A 23,409-nucleotide genomic window follows, 5' to 3' on the forward strand; every position below is an offset into this window, starting at 1 on the left:
TAATGCTGTTCCTTCAATTTGAAGAGAGGCAATTGCTTTTTATAGTTGCTGTTGCCAAGGGTTCCCAGGGCGCTCAAATGTGTCTTTCAGGCAAGCCTTGAGTGAGTTAGCTGGTGCTTTCAGGTCCCTAATGTAGTGTTTCAAGGTATCTGTCTCACAGGTTAGAGTATGTCTTGACATGCCAAGTTCCAGATGGAGTCGGTCCTCCGAAAGTGCCTAGGCACTTGGAATACTTTTTTTGTAGGACGTACATTGTGCATGGTCTAAAATAAGGGCGCAGGCCCCTGAAAATGTCTGATGCCCATAGTGTAGTGCACAGAGAAGAGACGCCTTCATGACCTTCAGAATGGACACAGCCACTGCACTTTTTAGCATCTTATTAAGGCAAGTAAGACCATATGTGATGGCTCCAGCTTTCTTTTTCACGATGACTATGTGGGCTGTCCGTTTGGGGGTCTCAGTGGACCATACCCCAGGTAATTATACTTTGTTGTTGTATTGATGGACATGGTCCTCATGTGCCATGTTAGAAAATATCTTGTTCTTATAATGACCAAAATCAGGACTTTGGTCTTATCTTGGTTGATTGTAAGGAAATTGACTTTTATTATATAGAATCTGCGCAGGGCTCGCAGAATCCTGACTTCGGTGTGACTTGGTGAGATCCATTACAACAATGTATTGCAAGATGTGGAAGTTGGACTGGCCTAATCGTGGGGGTACCAAGCAGCTGCTCTCCATAAATTTACCCAAATCTGCTGTATATAAGTTGAAGAGGAGGGGTCAAACCCACTTTCATTGTTCAGTGCCACCTTCTATCTTACATTGAGAATACCAGTATTATCATCCTCTTCACTCCCCTCAGTTGAAGATTCAGTAACCCCTTCCTCAACACATTTGACTCTCTCATTTTTGCATATTTTCATTTTACAAACATGCGCAAAATATCCAATTTTTCCACAAGCACTGTATGTATTGTTGTTTTATCACAGTACAATTCCTGTCATTAGCAAGATGGTTCTTACTATCACATCTATAACATATAAGCCCTTTGCTCATGGATTATGTTTTCTCATCTTTCTTAGGTAAACCTTTACTAGACTTGTTCACCATAACTTCTGCAACTGTTCCACTAACTACTCCTGTGTTATCATTCTTGAGTGCGTTAGTGGAGAAGTGTGGCTCAATGATTAGAGCGGCAGACCCTGATGCAGAGGTCTAGCCCGGGACCAGGGTTCAATTCCCCGCCTCGGCGGGTCTTGGGCTCAAACATTCCACGGACCTGATAATTCTCTTCTCGGTGCCATTCCAATCATGGAGTCCCACTCTGCAACTCTGGGCAATAGCTTGCTTAATCTCCACAACGGCCCCCACAACGCTAAGGATGCCTGGCCTCCACCTTGGGGGTGCCCAGGAGTGGACACCTCACAGGGAAAGCCAGGATGGGTTCCACAGCGGTATTCGTACAAGCGCCTTGAGACCCTTGCGGGTGAGTAGTGCGCTATACAAGTATCAATTTACATTTACATTTACGTTAGCGCAGCTTCTGGACAGCTCATCCTTTTTTACAACTGACGCTTCATCTTTCAGAGCGCTCTTTCCATTGATCCACAATCTCTCCTTGATTGAGGTGCTAATGCACTCTTTCGGGCAGAAATATGCGTATAATTGTCTAAGAACTTCACTAAGGACATTTTCATTTCCTACGTTGTCGGCCTTGGACAGTTGGTTAGAGACCCTCAAACGCAACGGACCTAAACAGTGACGTAGCAATCCTTCTGCACATAGTGTTTTGGCATGATCAATGGTGGAAATATAGTTTAAGAAATGTTCCTTCCACTGTAACCAAGGTACTGGTGGCTTCCCTGTAACACACAATAATTCTTTGGTTGGTTCACCCCAATGCTTGGCGCAGGGGTTGCCGTTTTTTAAAGTGGATTAGTTCTAAGAATGGCCTTAGTCCAGTCTTCACCACCTTACAACGTACTGCAGGTAAAAGTTGAACACATCTTAAAAAGTGCAATAATACTATCACCAAGAAGGTATTTTTGGAGTACTACCAGACTACCTGAAGAGTGCAACCCAGTAGAGCAAGAATTACTATTTTCCTGGTGGTAAGTAAAAGGCTTAACTTAGAGGCAAAGTATTTATGCAGCAACTCACACATTAAAGTGAAACACAACACAAGAAATCTCCCTCACCAAGTTAGAAACATAAAGAACAATGTAATAAATAATGTAGGACCAAAATGACAAAATCCAACCAGTAGAACTGGAGATATACAGTTTAAAAGATTTAAGTGAAAATAGCGCCAAAAAGCACAAAGCGCCAACGGTAGTTACCTGGTCACGCTAGACCTGGACAAAGTCAGAAGTTGAGGCCGACCACAGTGGAGCACAGGGTGGCTACAGGGACTTAGGTAGACCCACTGAACAGAGTACCATAAATCCTGGTTGCCAAAAGCTGTAAGATCCTACGTTGAAGATGCATCGCTCAGTGCCACTTCAGAGGAGCTGTGATCCGAGGTCCTGCATCATTGTCGAGGCTGCCGTTGATGGCGAGCTTGCGATGCGAAGTCTTGGGTAGAAGATACATCGGACGCCAGCTAGAGTTTTTCGCGCGCTGAGCTTTGTCGGTTGTGCTGGAACCACAGATGGACTGTTAGAGCACCTTCAGGCCCACCTTCCAGGGGGTGGCACCACTTGGGGGACAGGACTCACAGATGGCAGAGTCCAGGTGCTGGGTTCAGGGTTGTTGGAGCCTGTTCTTTCAGTGAAGCTCTGACCAGGAGACCAGCCAACTAGCCCTTGGAGTCACTCCGCTAGTCTTGGGTTTTAAGATGCAGGCACAATCCTTCTCACTCAGGAAGGAGGGCAGCAGAGCGGCAGTGCTAGCAGGATAGCAGCACAGCAGTCCTTCTTCTGAGTCTTTCACAGGTCACGACGTGTACTGAAGAATTGGGTCTGAGGGTCCATTATTTATAGCTGGTACCCTCTTTGAAGTAGGAGAAGGTTCTGGAGGTTTCCACTCCTCTGAGGTATCAAGCATCTGTTTCCTCCCTGCCCTGACACCAGCTTGTCTGGGGACACAAAGGATAAATGACAAATCCTTTGTAAGTGTGCATAGGCAGATCCTTTGTGATGTGCAAGTGTGATAGGTGACAGCTCCCTCCCATCAAGTCAGAGATGGCCCATCCCGCCAACACCTATGGCTCTTTGTTCCACTGTTTGGCAGTTTTACACAAAGACCAACTGCCAGCTACACCTAGTCATGTGAACCAGTAAACAGGCTGCAGGCACCAAATGCTTAGGATAGGAAAATACCAACTTCCTAAAAGTAGTATTTTCAAAACTATGACTTAAAATCCAACTTTACCATTAAAGAGGGCTTTAAATTGCAATTCTTTAAGAACCAAACTGTACATTATTACCTGCTCACAATTGAAATATATCACTTATAAAATGTAATACGTTAACCCAATGTTATCTTATGGGAGAGGTGGTCTTACAGCAGTTGAGGTATCATATTCTGTATTTATTTGTTGCCAGAAATACAAGTAACCAAAGAACAGCCAACACATGTACCGCCCATGTGGCTGGCAGGCCAAGGGCTTTTTCAAGGCAGAAATTCTTGTTATTATATAATCAGAAAGTCTTGTAATTAAATATTCTATGGAGGAAATGTGAGCAAGGAAAAGTGTCCAATATGGCTACTGTAAGCTTCTTAACAAAAAATGGTGCCTACAGGTATATGGTGACATTTAAGCGAGCAAAAAGGTTACAGTAGGATTAGGATAATGTTCAGCGAGCTACTAATGAAGTGGAAGGTAATAGCGAACATCATAACATTTGAAGATATAGCCGAGAGATTATAATGGCTGTGACAGCCTGGCCGTGAAAATACAAACATTTAACATGTGCAGGCGAAAGAATAGAATGCAGTATATTAATGCCAGGGAATGAAAACTTACAGCCGTGGAAAACTTTCATCTGTAATGAGGAAAATAAGGTCTCTGCGGTCAAGATAAAGCTGGCTCTCGGATACCCAGATCCCTGCTGGTACTGAGTCTTGTGAACCATACACAGCCCCTTGAAAGTCACCTGCTTCCTAACTGAAAGCCAGTAGAGTGACCGCAACCCCTCCCTGTCCGAATGATGTTTCGGAACTTTCAGTATCAGCCAGGCCGCCCAATTTTGGGTGCTCTGAAGTTAATTAAAGGAGAACTGGTTAGCATTTAGATATAGAGCATTACAGTGGTCAAGACGAAATGTAATAAGAGCGATGACCACTGAAACTTAATTCTCCTGGCAGGAAGGGAAAAATCTTCTTCAGAATCTAAATAATGAAGAAGCATCAACTTACCGTCTGATTAACCTGAGCATCGAAGGTGAGGGTGTTATCAAAGATCACTCCCAAGATTTTTAGAGGCTACCACAGGAGGGAGTAACCGGCTGCATGTCTTAGGCCACCAGCGTTCGGACCACACAGAGTTATCAGCCCCAAAGGCCACAATCTCGATTCTCTCAGCATTCATTTTAAGACAGTTGTCTTTCACCCAGGTACTAATATCCGACAGACACAACCTGAACTTATTTTCACTACCAGGACATGTAAAGCTTAAAAGTACATATCCAACTTTTTAAATACACTACACCCTGCCCTCTGGATTGTTCTAGGCCTACACTAGGGGTGACATATATGTATTAAAAAGGAAGTTTTGGGCCTGGAAAAAGTTTCTTTTGCCAGGTTGAGATGGCAGTGTACACTGCACCCACAGGCTCTGCCGTGGCAGACCTGAGCTATGGCTAGAGGGCTACTAAAGTGGGTGGCATTATCAGTGCTGCAGGCCCACAAGTAGCGTTTAATTCACAGGCTCTGGGCACATGGGATACCACTTTACTAGGGGCCTACAAGTAAATTAAATATTCCAGTTGGGTATAAGCCAATTCTGTCATGATTTAGGGAGAGAGCACAAGCCCTTTAGCACCGGTTAGCAGTAGTAAAGTGCACAAAGTCCAAAGACCAACAAAACTAAGATCAGCAAAAATAGAAGGGTTGAAGGGAAAAAGTTTGAGCAAAGGCCACCCTGAAGCTAACAGGTCTAAGAATGGTGTTTATATAGCGCAGAACAAGCCATCAGACAGCAGAGCGCCGTGCGTGATCAAAGGGGAACAAGCCATCAGACAGCAGAGCACCGTGCGTGATCAAAGGGGAACAAGCCATCAGACAGCAGAGCGCCGTGCGTGATCAAAGGGGAACAAGCCATCAGACAGCAGAGCGCCGTGCGTGATCAAAGGGGAACAAGCCATCAGACAGCAGAGCGCCGTGCGTGATCAAAGGGGAACAAGCCATCAGACAGCAGAGCGCCGTGCGTGATCAAAGGGGAACAAGCCATCAGACAGCAGAGCGCCGTGCGTGATCAAAGGGGAACAAGCCATCAGACAGCAGAGCGCTGGGCATGATCAAAGGCGAGCATAAAGTCAGCAAGTGACAGTAGTGGAAGCTGGTTGTGGATGGTTAATGCAGTGTGAGGTAGTGTTCTTTATGGAAATGTCTTCAACTCTTTCCTAAATTGTGGCCGCATTGGGCGGTCTTGATGCATATGGGGATGCTGTTCCAGATCCTGCGCACATAGATGGAAAAGGCCCCTACATGGAATTGTACTGAATCCTGAGCAAAATGTTTCAGAAGCAAGCATTTTGTCTTTGGATCCGTGCCCCTAGTGGCTCATTCATGTTAGTTAGACTTGCCATCCATAGTTAATGTTGCTGTATAAGCCAACTTGGTGGAGCATCAGGTGAAAGGCAAGGAACAGGGTATTTGTGGCAGCTGGCAAAGAACTAGGCAGGCTGATACAGCATCTTTTACAGATATTGTCGCCAGATGTTGTGATGATGATGAAAGCAATTTGTATCACCCACAGCTACTCCAAGGAGTGTCCCGGGCCATTGCAAAGGTCGAGAGACGCAAAACAATTTGCATTTAGTCCTGCACAAAAGCCATGGTTTTAGCTCTTTTTGAAAACATTGCAACATTACTCACTGCGCGCTACTCCAAGGGTAGCAGATTCCATGCCACTGAGCCTAGGTAGGTGAGTGACCTTCCTCCCGCTCTAGTGCGTTGAATTCTGGGAGTCACATTATTTCCAGATGGCAATGCTTGGGTGGCTGATAGGGCTGGTTGGTCGGTAATAGCAGCAGAGCATCAGCAGCACAGATAGAGCAGGCTAGAGCAGGACCATTAGTACATGTCAAATCTGGTTTATGAATTGTGTGCTGTGCACAAGAACCCTCCAGTTATTACCCTTGCACCATGGGCGGCGTTGCAGGAGTATGGCCTTGCTTGAAGGGCCCAGCACAGTCTGTTTCTAGTACAATAAACATGCCTCTTGTAAATGACTATAGATTTCTGACATCCTTCTGCTATGGGAATGTATGAGTCAAGGCAGCCTTGAAGTACTCCCATTCCTTGGTATGTAATAGCCTGAAAGCTTGTGAGAGTCCTCATCCACCCATCTAGACAGCCTCATCCCTGGAAGCGTAAGATTCCATTTATCCTGTGGGAGCCCTTGTGTCTGGTGTTTAAAACCCCTAATATACATAAAAATCCCTGTCAGTGGGTTTGTCCTAGTCGGTGTCTCTTCTCTGGGTGTATAAGAGCCCTGATGGTATATGAGATCTTCTGTCTCTGCGTGTATAAGAGCCCTGACAGCCAGTGAGTTACCATTGGATAGGTATAGATTCCCTCTGGCTAACTAAGGTAACCTCTGCCCTCTGGATGTGAATCGCGCTATCTTTCAACCCCTTCAATTGCTTGTTGTCTTTCAGATCACAGTTGTGACCAGCCAGCCTGGACGGCAGGTGGTAAGGGACCTGGAGGCTGGGCTAAAGGACACTGACCTGGTGAGCCTGAGGCGCCTGCAGGTGATACACCTATCAAAGGGAGACGCGCTGGAGTCCATGGACTTGGAGTGGATGTCGCATTCATCAGATAGCACAAGCCCTGAGGGTAAGTGAAAGAGGAGCTCTGAGAGTGAGTGAGGAGAACCTTGAGAAAGAGGAGCATGGAAATGAGAGCACTGAGGCTCCTAGCGGTGATCCACTTCTCTAAATGGAGACGTACTGGAGTCCATGGACAAGGAGTCGGTGTCATATTCATCATATATGAGGGTAAGGACGAGCCCTGAGGGTAAATATGAGCCCTGAGGGTGAGCGAAGGAGGAGCTTCTACAATGAGTGAGGAAAACCTTCAGAGTGAGTGGCATGGAGATGAGAGCGCTGTCTGTTACGGTGTTAAACCCCACAAAGGGAGACGTACTGGAGTCCATGGAGTGGATGTCACATTCATACGATAGTACGTCTCCGGAGGGTAAGTGAAAGAGGAGCTCTGAGAGTGAGTGGCATGGAGGTGAGAGTGCTGAGGCTCCTAGCAGTGATCCATGCCTCAAGTTGAGGTGTACTGGAGTCCATGGAGTGGATGTCGCATTCATCAGATAATACATGGCCTGAGGGTAAGTAAAAGAGGAGCTCTGAGAGTGAGTGAGGGAAACCTTGAGAGTGAGTGGCATGGTGATGAGAGCACAGAGGCTTCTAGGGGCCGAATAATATAACTAATATGATTAGCTAGGGAACAGTACCTATGGCAGTGAGATGCCAGGACCTACTGTGAACGGGAAAACACAATTACATGGAGATGTAAAAAGGAGTAGGCGAAATTAGCAATTATAAGGAGAAAGAATGGTAAATATACTAAATATATGGAACAAAGGCAAACGTATTCCGAGAGCCAGTTGTGTGAGAAAACACATTTAGATAATTCCCAAGTGAAAGCATGTTTGGAACAGTAAGAGGTTGAGGTTTTTCTTGACTATTGCGAAGGATTTGGTGGTATGTAAGATAGGCAGCGAGAACTCCAGATCGAGCTGCCTGAGAAAGATTGGAGCATTATACGTCCTGTCCAGAAAGTGGAAGCTTCTTGGAGACGTTTTTCCACACTGTGAAGAGACCGTTGGCCACCTGACAGGATACGTCTGTTAGTCCGGTATTAAGAAGTGGCCATTTGGATAATATTGAGTGTGATGCATGCTGTTTTATGGGTGTGGAATTTAATAAAATATCTACTTGTCGAAGGGACAGGTTGCTTTATAAATCTACTTGCCCAGTAAACAAATCCTCTTGTCTCTGTGGTGCCACATTGTGCAACAACACATTATAAAGCAAGCACAAGGAGATGATGGAGGGAGCACTGAAACTTTTCAGTTCTCTTCCAGGGGATCCTCATCAATAGTCATAAGCTTTAGAATATTCCCGCCCATGCGCGGGATCCCGGAAACACTATATTATATGTGTGCCCCACATATATATATCCATACATATATACCTATATGTATACACAAGCAACTGTAGCCAATAAACACTAGAGCTCAAACATGCTGTAAGGAATTTCCACTATACATAAAAAAATAGCATTATAAACACGAGAAACAACCTTATAACTTGTTTAGAAACTGTTTTAATGCTCAGAAAACAGCAGAAATTCTTATAAATCACTGAAAGCATAGGAAGCTCCCAGGCTGCATTGCAAATACCCAGTCTAAAAAGACTGAAAAGCTAACCTGTAGCTGCATAGCAAAAAACTGACACCGTGCCTTTAAGGCACACCTGACCCCCAACATCCCATCATGCCTCAGGGGTGGCAGTTAGGTCAGTTGTTCTTTCCGGCTCCTTCTGGAATGATCCTGGCAACAGAGCTCCACTTTTTTCTGAGTTTGTCAGAAAATATTGTCTGCTTTTCAACTGTTTTTTCCCTTACTTCGACGTTTTACATCTAAAGAAGTAGGAGGCTGTCTTTTTTAGGCAGTTTTGGGCATTTTCTCTACCTTAAAATGCCATCTCTTTTCGATCCTTGCCCTGCTTGTGCAAGAAGAAGGCCAGGACTGACTCTCATAGGGTCTGTATCCTGTGTCTACCGGAGGATCATGATTTCAAGACATGTCCTCACTGCCAGAGCCTGTCCAAGAGAACTTTGAAGGACAGAGAGCGAATTCGCATTTATGGCCTGGCACAACCATCCAGCGGGCGATCTCCGGTGAGGAAGGGCTCCAAGAGGCCTAGAGATACATCTAGAAGCAAGTCCTCTCGTCCTTCCACCTCAGCGTCGGGAGGCGGCGTTCGGCGTCGAGGGTACCATCCACGTCGACGTCGAGAGTGGCAGCATCTCCGCCGGCGTCAAGACGGCGTTCGGCGTCTAGGAAGAGAGGGCCTCCGTCGTCGGCTTCACACCGCCGTTGGACGTCGAGGCGGCATTCTTCGCCGGCTGAACATGGCCGTCGGTCCACATCGAGGCGTCGTTCGATGTCGAGAAGAGGAGAGTCCCGGCGAGAAAGAAGGCGAAGCCACGGATCGACATCAAGACGCTCGACGTCGAGACAGGCCTCGGGCAGGTCGGTGGTCCTGGTGACGGAGTCGGCTTCGCGCCATTCCTCCTCACGCTCAGGGGCATCTCCACGACCGGCAATTTCACGAGAGTCTGCCAGCCAACTCCGCAGGTCTTCCCCTCAGACTCAAGGGACCATTTCTGCGGTACGACTGTCGCCCAGATGGCTGCTGCCAGCACATCATTGGCAGGACTCAGGGGCTACAAGGAGACTGCGGGAATATGTCTGTCAAGTGCATGACTCTCCGCTGCAACGGTTGGTGGAGGCAGTGGACAGAGCAAGTCCTCCCAGGCCAGCACGTGAGAAGTCGCCTGAAAGCCGGCGACGCAGATCGCGCTCCCCCAGGCGGGAGGGGCGTTCAGCCAGGATCACGGGCTCGTGATCGTCGCTGGGATCGGAGGTCACCATCAACGTCATCTTCCTCATCCACCAGGTCCTCAATAGGGGACTATTCACCCACGCTATCGGGCAGCCCAGTGTCCAGGGTCTCGCCCATAGACGACATCAACACCTACCATGAGGTGCTGCAGAGGGGGGCGCAGAAGTTGGGGATTGAGATGTCAGTCCCCCAAGTCACCACGTCGGTGATATTCGAAACACTTCACCAGAAGTCTGCCTCTCGTCCACTGCTGCCTTTGGTCCCAGGGATCATGGAACCCGTCATGGACACCTTCCTCACCCCAGCGACCGTCAAAGCGGTTCCGGCTCGTATCCTCAAAAAATATAAGCCGGCTACCTCTGATCCTGTCTTTGTAAAAATGGACCCTCCTGCGGAATCAGTAATAGTGGCGGCTGCAAGAAAGGGTCATGCTGTATCGGCGTCCTCTTCCGTTCCTCCGGATAAGGAGAGCAGAACCCAGGACTCCTGGGGGCGCAGGGCCTGCTCGTCCGCAGCGGCTTCCCTCAAGATCTCCAGCGCGGCGGCGCTGTTGGGCAGATACGATCGGGCTCTCTGGGACTCTATGGAGCGGTTCAAGTCCAAGCTCCCAAAGGAGGACCAAAAGGACTTCGAAGAAATAGTCACTGAAGGGTCACTGGTGGCTAATCAGTCGATTAGCACGGCGGCGGATGGTGCGCTGCTCTCAGCCCATTCTTACACACACGGCGTATGCGCCAGGAGGTCATCCTGGTTGCGGCTGACAGGGCTCAAGCCGGATGCGCAGCAACGGATTTTAAACCTCCCGTTCTCTGGCACCTCCCTCTTCGGCACTCACACGGATGAGGAGATGGGGCGCATGAAAACTGAACTGGACACCCTCAAAGCTGTGGGGTTGGAGAAGAAAAAAGAATTCAAGCGCCGTTTTTGACCCACCCAACGCAAGGGGCCTCAACATAGGGTTCAAACCCCTCAGTGGTCTCAGAGTAAAACCCAAGGAAAATCGCAGTTTCGAGGCGGAAAGTCCACCAGGGGCAGAGGTGGACACCAGCAACAGTCCTCCACTACCACAAGAGGAGGAAAGTCATGAGCTGTGGCTTCCTCTACGACCGTTGCCCACTCCAGTGGGGGGAAGTGCGTCACAACATCTGGCAGAGTGGGACAGCATCACAAAAGATCGCTGGGTGCTGAATATACTGCGAAATGGATAAGTGCTACGTTTTCGAGCGTGTCCAAAAGACATACCGCCAAAAAAATCCCGACCTCACCACTTAAAGCTGCTCCAAAAGGAGGTGAGGGCCCTTCTGCTAAAACAGGCCATAGAAAAAGTTCCTCCTTCGCAAATCGGAAAAGGAGTGTACTCCCGGTACTTCCTTGTGCCCAAAAAAGATCAAGAGCACAAGTTTCGGCCGATTCTGGACCTTCGTCTCCTAAACAAAGTCATCGTCAAGGAGAAGTTTCGTACGTTGGCGCTTCATCAAATATGTCCACATCTGCAAGTAGGGGATTGGATGTGTTCGGTGGACCTCCAAGATGCGTACTTCCACATTTCAATTGCGAGACATCACCGCAGGTACCTGCGGTTTGTGGTCGGAAGCAAGCATTATCAGTACAAAGTCCTTCCATTCGGGCTCAAGTCGGCTCCGCGAGTCTTCACCAAATGTATGGCAGTGGTGGCGGCTTGCCTACACAAGCAGGGTCTATTCGTCTACCCTTACTTAGACGACTGGTTGCTGAAGGCTCCATCCCAGCAACAGGTGAGGAAAGACTTCCAGACCTGTCTGAGACAGTTGCACGCTCTCAGCCTTCACGTCAATATGGCAAAGTCCGTGCAGCAGCCCACTCAGACCATCCACTACCTTGGCTCCGTTCTGGACACAAGCGTGGGAAAAGCGTATCCTTCGGGGGAGAGACTGTTTTCAATGAAGCGGAAATGCAGGCTTATGCAGCAGATGCAGAGGCCGTCAGCCCGGCAGGTAGCATCTCTGCTGGGATCCATGGCGTCCTGCATTTTTCTCATTCCCAACGCCAGACTGCGAATGCGACCTTTGCAGCAAGCTCTAGAGGACCAATGGGATCAGTCCACAGGCCGTTGGGGAGATCAAATCTCTCTCTCCCAGGTGGCGAAATCTTCCCTTGCATGGTGGACTCGTCAGGACAATCTGATGGTGGGAGTCCCTTTTCACCAGCCACTTCCCGTGCAATCGGTGGTGACAGATGCGTCGCTGGAAGGTTGGGGGGCCCACATGGGGTGCCTCCAGATACAGGGTCGGTGGTCTACAAAAGAGCAGGGCTACCACATAAATATGCTGGAACTCCGGGCAGTCCACCTTGCTCTAAAGGCGTTCCTCCCTGCAATCAAGGCCGATTCAGTCCTGGTGCAGACCGACAACACCACAACCATGTTCTACCTGAACAAATAGGGCGGGACTCGGTCACGTCCTCTTTCCCTGGAGGCACAGGCGATCTGGCACTGGCTGCTCGCCCGGAACCTCTCGGTAGTGGCAGTGCACCTTCCGGGGGAGTTGAATCTCAAAGCAGATGCACTCAGCAGGCACTTCGAAGATCAGCCAGACTGGGTGCTACACGACAAAGTGGTGGCGGACCTGTTCCATTGTTGGGGTCGTCCAGAAATCGATCTGTTTGCAGACGACGAAAATTCAAAATGCCACGCCTTCGCGTCCAGATTCCACCGTCCAGGGACCAGGGGGAATGCTCTTTTGATGGACTGGTCAGGGACATTTGCCTACGCCTTTCCGCCCCTGCCTCTGATTCCGAAGGTGGTATCCAAGCTGCTCAGATCCGACATGAAGATGATCCTCATAGCTCTGGACTGGCCGCGCCAGTGGTGGTACCCGGACCTTCTCCATCTGTCGGTGCGACCTCACAGGCGACTGCCTTGCAGGCCGGACCTGCTGTCCAAGATGGGCGGGAGGATTCTGCATCCCAACCTTCTCTCACTGAACTTAACAGCATGGCTCCTGAGGTCCTGCAATACGGACATTTAGGTCTGCCGCCTGATTGCATGCATATTCTGAAAAAAGCCAAGCGACCCTCCACGAGAGCGTCTTATGCGTTTAAGTGGAAGAGGTTTTTCATTTGGTGTAGAGAGAATCACCTTGATCCTACGAAGGGGCAGGAGGATGTCATTCTCCCTTACCTTCTGCACTTAGCGAGATCAGGCTTAAAGTATGCATCAATCAGGGTCCACTTGTCTGCCATTACAGCGTACAGGAGGTCTCCCAATCAACCTTCTTTCTTCCAGATGCAGGTGGTCAAGGACTTCTTACAGGGGTTGAGGAAAGTTTACCCCCCTGTTCGAAACCCTTCTCCTCCGTGGGAGTTGAACTTAGTATTGTCCAAATTGATGGACCCACCTTTTGAGCCAATCCACAGAGCTTCCTTTCAGCATCTGTCTTGGAAGGCCGCTTTTCTGGTAGCCATTACATCGGCACGCAGAGTAAGCGAAATCCAGGCGCTGTGTACTAAAGAGCCGTACACAGTTTTTCACCAGCACAAAGTGGTCTTGAGGGCACATCCATCTTTTCTCCCTAAGGTAGTGTCTGATTTTCATATTAATCAGTCCATTTCTCTTCCATCCTTCTTCCCGAACCCAGCGACCCCGGCTGAGCGGTCACTTCATTCCTTAGACCTCAAGAGGGTACTTAAATTCTACCTAGAAAGTACCAAAGGCATTAGGAAGACGGATCAACTATTTGTCAACTATGGCGCCATGAGAACAGGCTTCCCAGCAGCTAAACGATCCATTTCCAGATGGATTGTTTCCTGCATTACCCTAGCCTACCAGCTGGCGAAAAGGCCCTTACCTTTGGCCCCTAAGGCTCATTCTACTAGGGGGAAAGCGGCCACAGTAGCTTTCTTGCATGACGTTCCAATGGCAGAGATTTGCAAGGCGGCCACCTGGAAATCGGTTCACACCTTTACCAGGCACTACTGCCTAGAATCCGATTCCAGGGCGGATGCCCAAGTAGGCCAAGCCTCCTTGAGGAACCTTTTTGGGTAGCTTGGTCTATCTAAGCATACTGTTCATTCTCTGTTTCTTTCCTTTGCCCGCAGGGGGATGAGGTGAGGCTCGCTATTCTATTCTAATGCTTATGACTATTGATGAGGATCCCCTGGAAGAGAAGGATTAGTTACTTACCTGTAATCCTAGTTCTCTTCCAGGGGTATCCTCATCAAAGTCATAAGCAACCCTCCCGCCTCCCCGGGCAAAGGTGTGCTATCCTTTTCAGAGGTTATTATTTCTTTGTGCCATGACTTTTCAGTCTCCGCAAAGAACAACTGACCTAACTGCCACCCCTGAGGCATGATGGGATGTTGGGGGTCAGGTGTGCCTTAAAGGCACGGTGTCAGTTTATTGCTATGCAGCTACAGGTTAGCTTTTCAGTCTTTTTAGACTGGGTACTTGCAATGCAGCCTGGGAGCTTCCTATGCTTTCAGTGATTTATAAGAATTTCTGCTGTTTTCTGAGCATTAAAACAGTTTCTAAACAAGTTATAAGGTTGTTTCTCGTGTTTATAATGCTATTTTTTTATGTATAGTGGAAATTCCTTACAGCATGTTTCAGCTCTAGTGTTTATGGGCTGCAGTTGCTTGTGTATACATATAGGTATATATGTATGGATATATATATGTGGGGCACACATATAATATACTGTTTCCGGGATCCCGCGCATGGGCGGGAATATTCTAATGCTTATGACTTTGATGTGGATACCCCTGGAAGAGAACTAGGATTACAGGTATGTAACTAATCCATACTCACCCCCAGTCACAGATCTGGGTTGAATTCATCATCGTTCTTTAGCTAACTTCGCCACCCCAGTTCAGACCCAGCCATATGCAAATCAGTCTTGAGCCTGTGCCTCATGGGAACAGTCCAGACCGAACGGCCAAGCCATGTCTTCCCTGGACCGGAAACAAGCATCCTGGGGACAGTTTCAGAGTAACACCCCTCATCAGCCAGGCTAGCTTGAATCCAGTGTCAAAGTGAGCAAGGGACCCACTCTGGGCATACCCTGCCAAAGTAGGGTGAACAAAGCAAACACAAGGAGATGATGGACAGAGCACTGAAACTTTTCAGACACTCACCCCAGTCACAGATCTGAGTTGAATCCATCATCATTCTTTAGCTCACTTTGCCACCCCAGTTCTTCAGTATTGAATCTTTATAGATTCACATGCTTGAATCTTCCCCATTGTCATGGTGGGAGTCCCACGGTAACATAACCTCCATAGAACAGAAAACTCACTTAAATAACTTTTTAGCCTCATTTTATTCAATCAATGAATCAGGGGAATTGTAAGCGTGCCAATCACCCGTGAGGGTCTCAAGGCGCTGAGGGTGGGGGGTCCGCAGAACTGTTTAGCCGAAGAGCTAGGTCTTTTGGGTCTTCCTGAAGGTGTTCAGGGAGGGGACGCGTCTAATGTCTGCCAGTAGCTCGTTCCAGGTCTGGGCTGTAATGTGAGAGAAGGATCTTCTGCCCCCTCTGGTTCTGTGGATGCGCGGGGTTTTGGCCAGTACGAGGTTGGAAGATCGGAGGTTTCTTTTGGGTACGTGGAAGTTGGTTCCGTCGTTGAGGTATTTGGTTCCATTGTTGTGTAGGCATTTGTAGGCTCGAGAGAGGATTTTGAAGGTGACTTTTCAACACTGGGAGCCAGTGGAGTCTACGTAGGTGTTGGCTGATGTGTTCGTGCCTGGGGATGCCGAGGAGGAGCCTGGTGGCGGTGTTCTGTATTGTCTGGAGTTTGCGGAGTAGGGACTTGTTGATGCTGGCGTAGAGTACGTTTCTGTTGTCCAGTTTGCTGGTGATGAGTGAGTGGGTGACTGTCTCCCTTGACTCAGGGGGAGATCCATTTGAAGGTCTTGCAGAGGATGCGGAGAGTGTTGAAGCTGCTGGAGGTGGCGGCGTTGACCTGTCGGTTCATGGCGAGTGATGAGTCGAGTACGATGCTGAGGTTTTCGGCGTGGTCTGAGGGAGTAGGTGGGCTTCCGAGGGCAGTCGGCCACCAGGTGCTGTCCCATGCTGAAGGGGTGGTTCTGAGGACGAGGACTTCTGTCTTCTCGGCGTCGAGCTTCAGGCAGATGTTGGTCATCCAGACTGCGACGTCTGGCATTCCTTTCGGGAAGTTGATTTTCGCGGTGGTGGGGTGTGAGAGGGTTAGGCGGAAAAAGAATCGAGGAGGTCTTATGCGTGAATCAATGATGGCTTAGTTTATTAAGTTTCAACAAAAAAACGGTATAACAATGATAATCAGGGTTGGTGGATGGTCTTCTTTCTTCAGCCTTCCAGTCTTCCCGTTGGGTTTCCCTCCAGGCGAGTGGTGGTAACGTCCCCCCCGGGTACAGTGGAAAAAAAAGGAAAAAAAAGTATGCGGTAAGTATTCCGGATATTCAGAGGTCTGCATGAAAGAGGGTAGACCGCCACCAAGAGAAAAAGGGGTTGAGACATCCTAGTGCATGCTCTGAATGAAAGTGCGAGGGTAAACAGGATGGAGAACTCCCCTTCATACACTGTATACACAAGCCTTGTCAACCTTAATCTCAGGTAACCGCTTCTGTACTGGCCATTACTTTAGAGCAAGGACTCTCAACGCAAGGGAAACAAAAAAAAACCCTTCCCCAATATGCCCGGACCTGTCTCGCTCTGGATCATGTGGCAGCTAGTCTCTTGTAGTTTATATGCCCTTCAGTATGTGCTCTTGCTCTAGTCTAGTGCCTCTAATGTTTAAGCTTTTCTCCTTCCCCACCCCCCCCCCCCCCTTCTCTTCCCGTGCGGTACGTCAATGAGGACAAACAATAACAAAAACCACCAACAAAAAAAAAACGGAGGGGAAAACACAATCCCTTCCTTCGCCGCCCTTCCTGTCCGTCTCCCCGGTTCACATACCGCAGGAGCCGTAACTCTCCAGAGTTACGGCGGTGCGAAGGCGTCCTCAGGGGGCGTCCACCAGTCCTCCGTCGAGGCGTCTGGTTCCGCGTCTTTTTCCTTCGCACTGTTGGGGTTCTGTCTGTCGGTCCTCCGCTCCTCTCCGCTCCTCTCCGTGACGCTCCTCTTCTCCTTCCCCGGTCCTGTTCTCTAATTCCTGCTTCCGGTGTTCCTCCTCGCAGTCCTCTTCTAGCGTCTTCCTTTTAGGGGCTTGTCCCGCCTCTCGGGCCTCTCCCGATTGGTCCTCCTCTCCGGGCTGTGCCTCTTCCTGTGTGTAAGAGGAATCGGGGTTAGTTAACCCTTGACTGTCTGAAAAAGCCGGATCGGCGTGTTTTTGGTGTTCTGGGACAGTGAGGTCAGTGACTCTGCAGGGGACAATGGCGGGCTCCTCCTCACATCCCCCTTCCCTAACTTTCTTGCTAGCAAGAAAAGGGTCCAGTGGGTATCTGGACTAGTAGTCTGCATTGGCTTGGTCTTTCCCTTTTCTATGTTGAATATGGAACCGATAGGGTTGTAGAGTAAGGAACCATCGTAGTATCCTGTCATTGTGCCCTTTGTTTCTAGCCAGCCATTCTAGCGGGGCATGGTCGGTATACAATGTGAACTCCCGCCCGTCTAGGTAGTACTTAAGGGATTCTACTGCCCACTTTATAGTGAGGGCCTCTTTCTAAATGACTGCATATCTTTTTTCTCTAGGAAACAATTTCCTGCTTATGAAAAGAATGGGTCTTTTGTTTCCTTGGTGGTCGGTCTGTGATAGTACAGCACCAAGGCTGGTATTTGATGCATCTGTCTGTATTACAAAGGGCCGAGAATAGTCAGGACTCATAAGAAAGGGCTTGTTTTAGTTTAAGGAATGCCTGTTTCAGGAATGGGGTGGGGTTGCTTAATTCTCTTTCGGTTTTCCTATTCTTTTGCAGGAGATCCGTTAAGGGGGCTGCTAGTTGGGAAAAGTTAGGAATAAACCGTCTGTAATACCCCAGTATCCCAAGGAATGCCCTTAGCGCTTTCTTGGTCTGAGGGAATGGGATCGACGTGATGGCCGCTATCTTTTCTTCCTGCGGTTTGATGTATCCTTCCCCTAAGAGGTATCCTAAATACTTTACGGATCGGGCTGCTAGCCTACTCTTAGCGGGGTTTATGGTAAGTCCGCCATCTCGCAGAGCTTGTATGACCTTGGTCAAATGGGTTAGGTGTTCTTCCCATGATGAACTGGGAATGACAATATCACCAATATAGGCTGCGGCGAACGTAGCACAGGGTTTCAAGACTTGATTCATTAAGCGCTGGAAAGTGGCAGGAGCCCCATGAAGACCGAAGGGAAGAACAGTAAAGTGGTAAAGGCCACTGGGTGTAGAAAAAGCTGTTTTCTGGCGGTCTTGTATCCTTAGGGGCACCTGCCAGTAACCCTTGCAGAGGTCTAGAGTACTAATGTAACGAGCAGTGCCCAATCTTTCCACCATCTCATCAACTCTCGGAAGGGGGTAGGAGTCGAACTGCGAGATTTTGTTGACCTCCCGGAAGTCGATGTAGAACCTGATGGACCCATCAGGTTTTGGCACCAAGACTATGGGGGAATTCCATTCAATGGTGGATGGCTCAATGATACCCATTCTCAACATTTGCGGCACTTCCTGTTCTATCGCTTGTCTTCTGGATTCAGGGATACGATAGGGGCGCAGTTTTACCCGTTTTCCTGGTGGAGTAGAGATGACATGCTCTATTAACTTAGTTTTTCCTGGTTCCGTGGAAAAGAAACTTTGTAAAGAGTGTAACCTGGCTTCTAAGTCTTGTCTCTGGTTTATGGGAAGGTCACTGTCTATGCACTGTTGAAGTAGAGGGGTTGTTCCCTGAGAGATTCCTAGGTAAGTAGGTATGGGCCCCTCCCACTTCTTTAATAAATGAATGTGATATATTTGGGTGTTTGATTTTTTCTTGGGATCTAATTCAAGGCGGTATGTCACAGGCGTAACTTTTTCTAGGACCCGAAATGGACCCTGCCATTGACCCAATAGTTTGTGATCGGAGGAGGGCATCATAAGAAAAGCAAAATCATTTATTTCTAGACTGCGTTCTTTGGCCTTCCTATCATAGTGCACTTTTTGCGTTGCTTGGGCTTGTTCCACATGAGAGGCGACTATACTACGGATTTGTCTCAAATGGGTTTTTAAGTTAAGCACGTATTCTGGTAGGGGTTGTGCCCCTTCTGGCTCTTCTCCCCATTCTTCTTTTAGCATATCGAGCAGTATGCAAGGCTGCCTGCCATACAATAACTCAAAGGGTGAGTATCCTGTACTCTTTTGTACTTTACAGCGAACAGCAAAAAGGGCCAACGGCAACATATCTTCCCATTTACAGGTCTCAAGGTCCAACAATTTTTTCAGCGTCGTTTTTAGGGTAGCGTTATATCTTTCCACTAACCCGTCGGTCTGGGGGTGGTATGCTGTTGTGCGGATTTGCTTGATGTTCAATAACATACATACTTGTTTCATTAAGCGAGAAATGAAGGGAGTCCCTTGATCAGTAATAATTTCCTGTGGGATCCCTACCTGGGAGAAAATATTAATCATTGCTTTAGCAATCTGTGTAGCATTCGGCTGGCATAAGGCCACAGCCTCCGGGAAGCGTGTGGCATAGTCCACTATGACCAAAACAAAACGGCATCCGCTACGGGAAGGAAGTAGGGGCACGATAATATCCATCCCTACTCGGCAAAAGGGTTCCTGAATGAGTGGTAAGGGTTGTAAAGGGACTTTCTGGGGTAAAATTCTACTGTTTTTTTGGCATATTGTACACTCTTTGAAATATTGGCGAACCTGTTGATATATACCTGGCCAATAGAATTTTTCTAGAATAGCCTTTTCGGTCTTTTCCTCTCCAAAATGTCCGCCTAATAGATGACTATGAGCCAGGAACAGCACTTTTTCTCTATATTGTTGGGGAACTAGAAGTTACAGTGGCATATCTCTCCCTCCCTTCCGGTATAACAAACCCTTTTTAATGAGGAACTGAGGACCTACTTGCTTAGTGTCTTCCTCTTCAGTGGCTCTGGCCCAGGCTTCACGTAACGTGGGATCTTCTTTCTGGGTCGGTAGGAAACCCCGGTCGTGTTGCCATATGGGCGCATTCGAGGGAGTAGCTAAGGCCACCCTTTTCCAGATCCGTTTCTCCCTTTTTTTTGTTTTCCTGTTTTCCTAGGCTTACTCTCAGGATAGTCAGACTCAGAAGCTTGTGCGAAAGGTCCAATCCATTCATCACCCTCAGTACAGGTTTCCCTCACTAACGTAGGCATATGGGGGTAATCGTTTCCGAGCACCAAGGACTCTGGTAGTTGTGGGATGAGGCCGACTCGTAGTGGCAGGGCGTTAACAGATGGATCATGTTGTACCTGAGCATCCGTAGTAGGATATTGTCGTTCATCCCCATGTACACACTGTATATTGACAAATCCAGTGGATTGAGCCACCTCCTCCGGGTATTTCTTGGGGCCTCATTACACTGTGGAAACAGCCAGTGTCTACTAGTGCTTGTTGCTTTTCCCCATTGACTAACACGTCCTTGTGATAGGGAGGATTGGGACCAGAAGGGGTACAATAAAAATTATGAATAAGACCGACCTCCATGGGTTCCTCCTTTTGGGGACATACCCGAGCTATCTGTCCAAAACCCCCACAGTTGTAACATTGCGGTCCCTGTTGGGAAGGGGTCCTAATAGGCACCTGTAAAGGACTGGGCATGAGGGTGACAGGCTCGGATTTAGAAGGGGCGGCTGTCTTGTTGGTCAGACGGGATTACTACCCTGACGTTTCCAATGGTGTTCTTCCTTTCCTTTATGGAGTTCCTGTGCCCTAGTAAAGGCACTAGCTATCTCGATAGCCCTCTCTAAATTTAGCCCTGTATGCTGACGAACCCACTTCTGTACATGAGGGTATAAGGATGTTAGGTACTGTTCTAAATAAATCTTCTCCATGATCTCTTCCTTTGATGCTGTTTGGGGGTTTTAACCATCTATCTGCCAAGTCCCGGACGCAATACGCAAGAGATCTGGGGGTTTCCCGAGGCCCCTCTTTGATTTGTCTTAACTTGATCCGATAGGTGTCTTCATCAATCCCCACTCTTTCTAAAATGTTCTTTTTCACTTCATCATACGGAGTAAGACCTTGTGGATTGACAGCCTGATACGCAGCTTGCAGGTCCCCCGAAAGGAGTGGTCCTAGGTACTGTCCCCACTTGTCTATGCTCCACCCTGCAGCTCGGCCCATCCTTTCAAAATTAGAGAAAAAAATATCAGGATCTTCCCTTTCTACATATTTTTGAAGGACTACTGAGGGGAGCCCTGTGTGTCCTCTGGACTGACTGGGGGATTCTGCCAATTTCCCAATGACCGCTTCCTGTGCTTTGCTCTGAGCAGAGAGAGTTTGATGCAGTTTTTCCCTATCCTCCTCGGCAGCTGCCAAAAACCTCTCCATTATATGTCCCAACTTCTCTTGTCCTTCCGCCATCTTTTGGAAAGCAGCCTCCATTTTCCCCGATCCCACTTCTGACACCAAGTGTGAGAGGGATGGGCGGAAAAAGAATCGAGGAGGTCTTATGCGTGAATCAATGATGGCTTAGTTTATTAAGTTTCAACAAAAAAAAGGTATAACAATGATAATCAGGGTTGGTGGATGGTCTTCTTTCTTCAGCCTTCCAGTCGGGTTTCCCTCCAGGCGAGTGGTGGTAACGTCCCCCCCGGGTACCGTGGAAAAAAAAGAAAAAAAAAGTATGCGGTAAGTATTCCGGATCTTCAGAGGTCTGCATGAAAGATGGTAGACCGCCACCATGAGAAAAAGGGGTTGAGACACCCTAGTGCACGCTCTGAATGAAAGTGCGAGGGTAAACAGGATGGAGAACTCCCCTTCATACACTGTATACACAAGCCTTGTCAACCTTAATCTCAGGTAACCGCTTCTGTACTGGCAACTACTTTAGAGCAAGGTCTCTCAACGCAAGGGAAACAAAAAAAAAACCCTTCCCCAATATGCCCGGACCTGTCTCGCTCTGGATCATGTGGCAGCTAGTCTCTTGTAGTTTATATGGCCTTCAGTATGTGCTCTTGCTCTAGTGCCTCTTATGTTTAAGCTCCCCCCACCACCCCTTCTCTTCCCGTGCGGTACGTCAATGAGGACAAACAATAACAAAAACCACAACAAAAAAAAACGGAGGGGAAAACACAATCCCTTCCTTCGCCGCTCTTCCTGTCCCTCTCCCCGGTTCACATACCGCGGGAGCCGTAACTCTCCAGAGTTACGGCAGTGCGAAGGCGTCCTCAGGGGGCGTCCACCAGTCCTCCGTCCAGGCGTCTGGTTCCGCGTCTTCTTCCTTCGCGCTGTTGGGGTTCTGTCTGTCGGTTCCCCACTCCTCTCCGTGACGCTCCTCTTCTCCTTCCCTGGTCCTGTTCTCTACTTCCTGCTTCCGGTGTTCTTCCTCGCAGTCCTCCGTTAGCGTCTTCCTTTTAGGGGCTTGTCCCGCCTCTCGGGCCTCTCCCGATTGGTCCTCCTCTCCGGGCTGTGCCTCTTCCTGTGTGTAAGAGGAATCGGGGTTAGTTAACCCTTGACTGTCTGAAGATGCTGGATCGGCGTGTTTTTGGTGTTCTGGGACAGTGAGGTTAGTGACTCTGCAGGGGACAACTGCGGGCTCCTCCTCACATGGGGTCTTTGGTGAGGGGGAGGATGAGCTGGGTGTCGTCGACGTAGGATACGATGTTGAGGCCATTTTCTCGGACGATGGCTGCGAGGGGGGCCATGTAGATGTTGAAGAGGGTCGGGCTCAGTGATGACCCCTGTGGGACTCCGCAGGTGAATTTCGTGGGATAGGAGAGGAAGGGTGGTAGTCTGATCCTTTGGCTTCTTCCGGTGAGGAATGATCGGATCCAGTCCAGGGCTGTTCCTTTTATGCCGGCGTTGTGTAGTCTGGCGACCAGTGTGCGGTGGGAGACGGTGTCGAAGGACGCTGATAGGTCGAGTAGGATGAGAGCTGTGGAGTGGCCTTGGTTCAGGAGGGTGCGGCTGTCGTCTGTGGTGGCAAGTTGGGTGGCCTCGGTGCTGTGGTTGCTTCGGAATCCGGATTGGGACGGGTCGAGGATGGCGTTCTCTTTGATGAATCGAGTCAGTTCCCTGTTGACTGTTTTCTCTGCAACTTTGGCTGCGAAGGGGAAGTGCGAGATGAGCCGGTAGTTCTTGAGGTCGGTGGGGTCAGCTGTGGGCTTCTTGAGCAGGGACCTGACTTCAGCGCGCTTCCAGTCGTCTAGAACATACAAACTTCAGTCAATCACAGCTGAGACCTCAGAGTTCCCTTCCCCACTGAGCCACCATACCTCTGATTTCTTACCGCATGTCATGGATTGGGAGTCTCCCTGAGCTCTGCTCAGCTTCAGTATTTTCTTCTCAACCTTTGACCTCCAGTCTCAGCTTTAGCTGCTCTCAAGGTATTTCTTGGACTTTATACTTTTGACCTTCCTGCTTTTGAGATGCCAAAGCCTAAAAAAGGTCTGTTTAGGCCCTGTAAGACCTGTGGGAAGTGTAGGCAATTCTCTGAAGACCCCCACAAACAGTGTCTGTATTGCCTCTACCCTGACCATAAACCCAGGGAATGCAAATATTGCCGCA

The 23,409-nt window shown here is 48.7% G+C and overlaps 1 protein-coding gene across 1 annotated transcript in view; it reads left to right on the forward strand.

Annotated features, from left to right (window-relative positions):
- M1AP (meiosis 1 associated protein) overlaps window positions 1-23,409 on the forward strand; it is a 344,775-nt gene that overhangs the window by 25,779 nt on the left and 295,587 nt on the right. The window contains exon 4 of the mRNA XM_085642984.1: window positions 6,828-7,008. Coding sequence (XP_085499110.1) covers window positions 6,828-7,008 — 181 coding nt within the window. The remainder of the gene's footprint in view (window positions 1-6,827; window positions 7,009-23,409) is intronic.

Source organism: Triturus cristatus, chromosome 2_2 (assembly GCF_964204655.1).
Source record: "Triturus cristatus chromosome 2_2, aTriCri1.1, whole genome shotgun sequence".
NCBI lineage: Eukaryota > Metazoa > Chordata > Amphibia > Caudata > Salamandridae > Triturus > Triturus cristatus.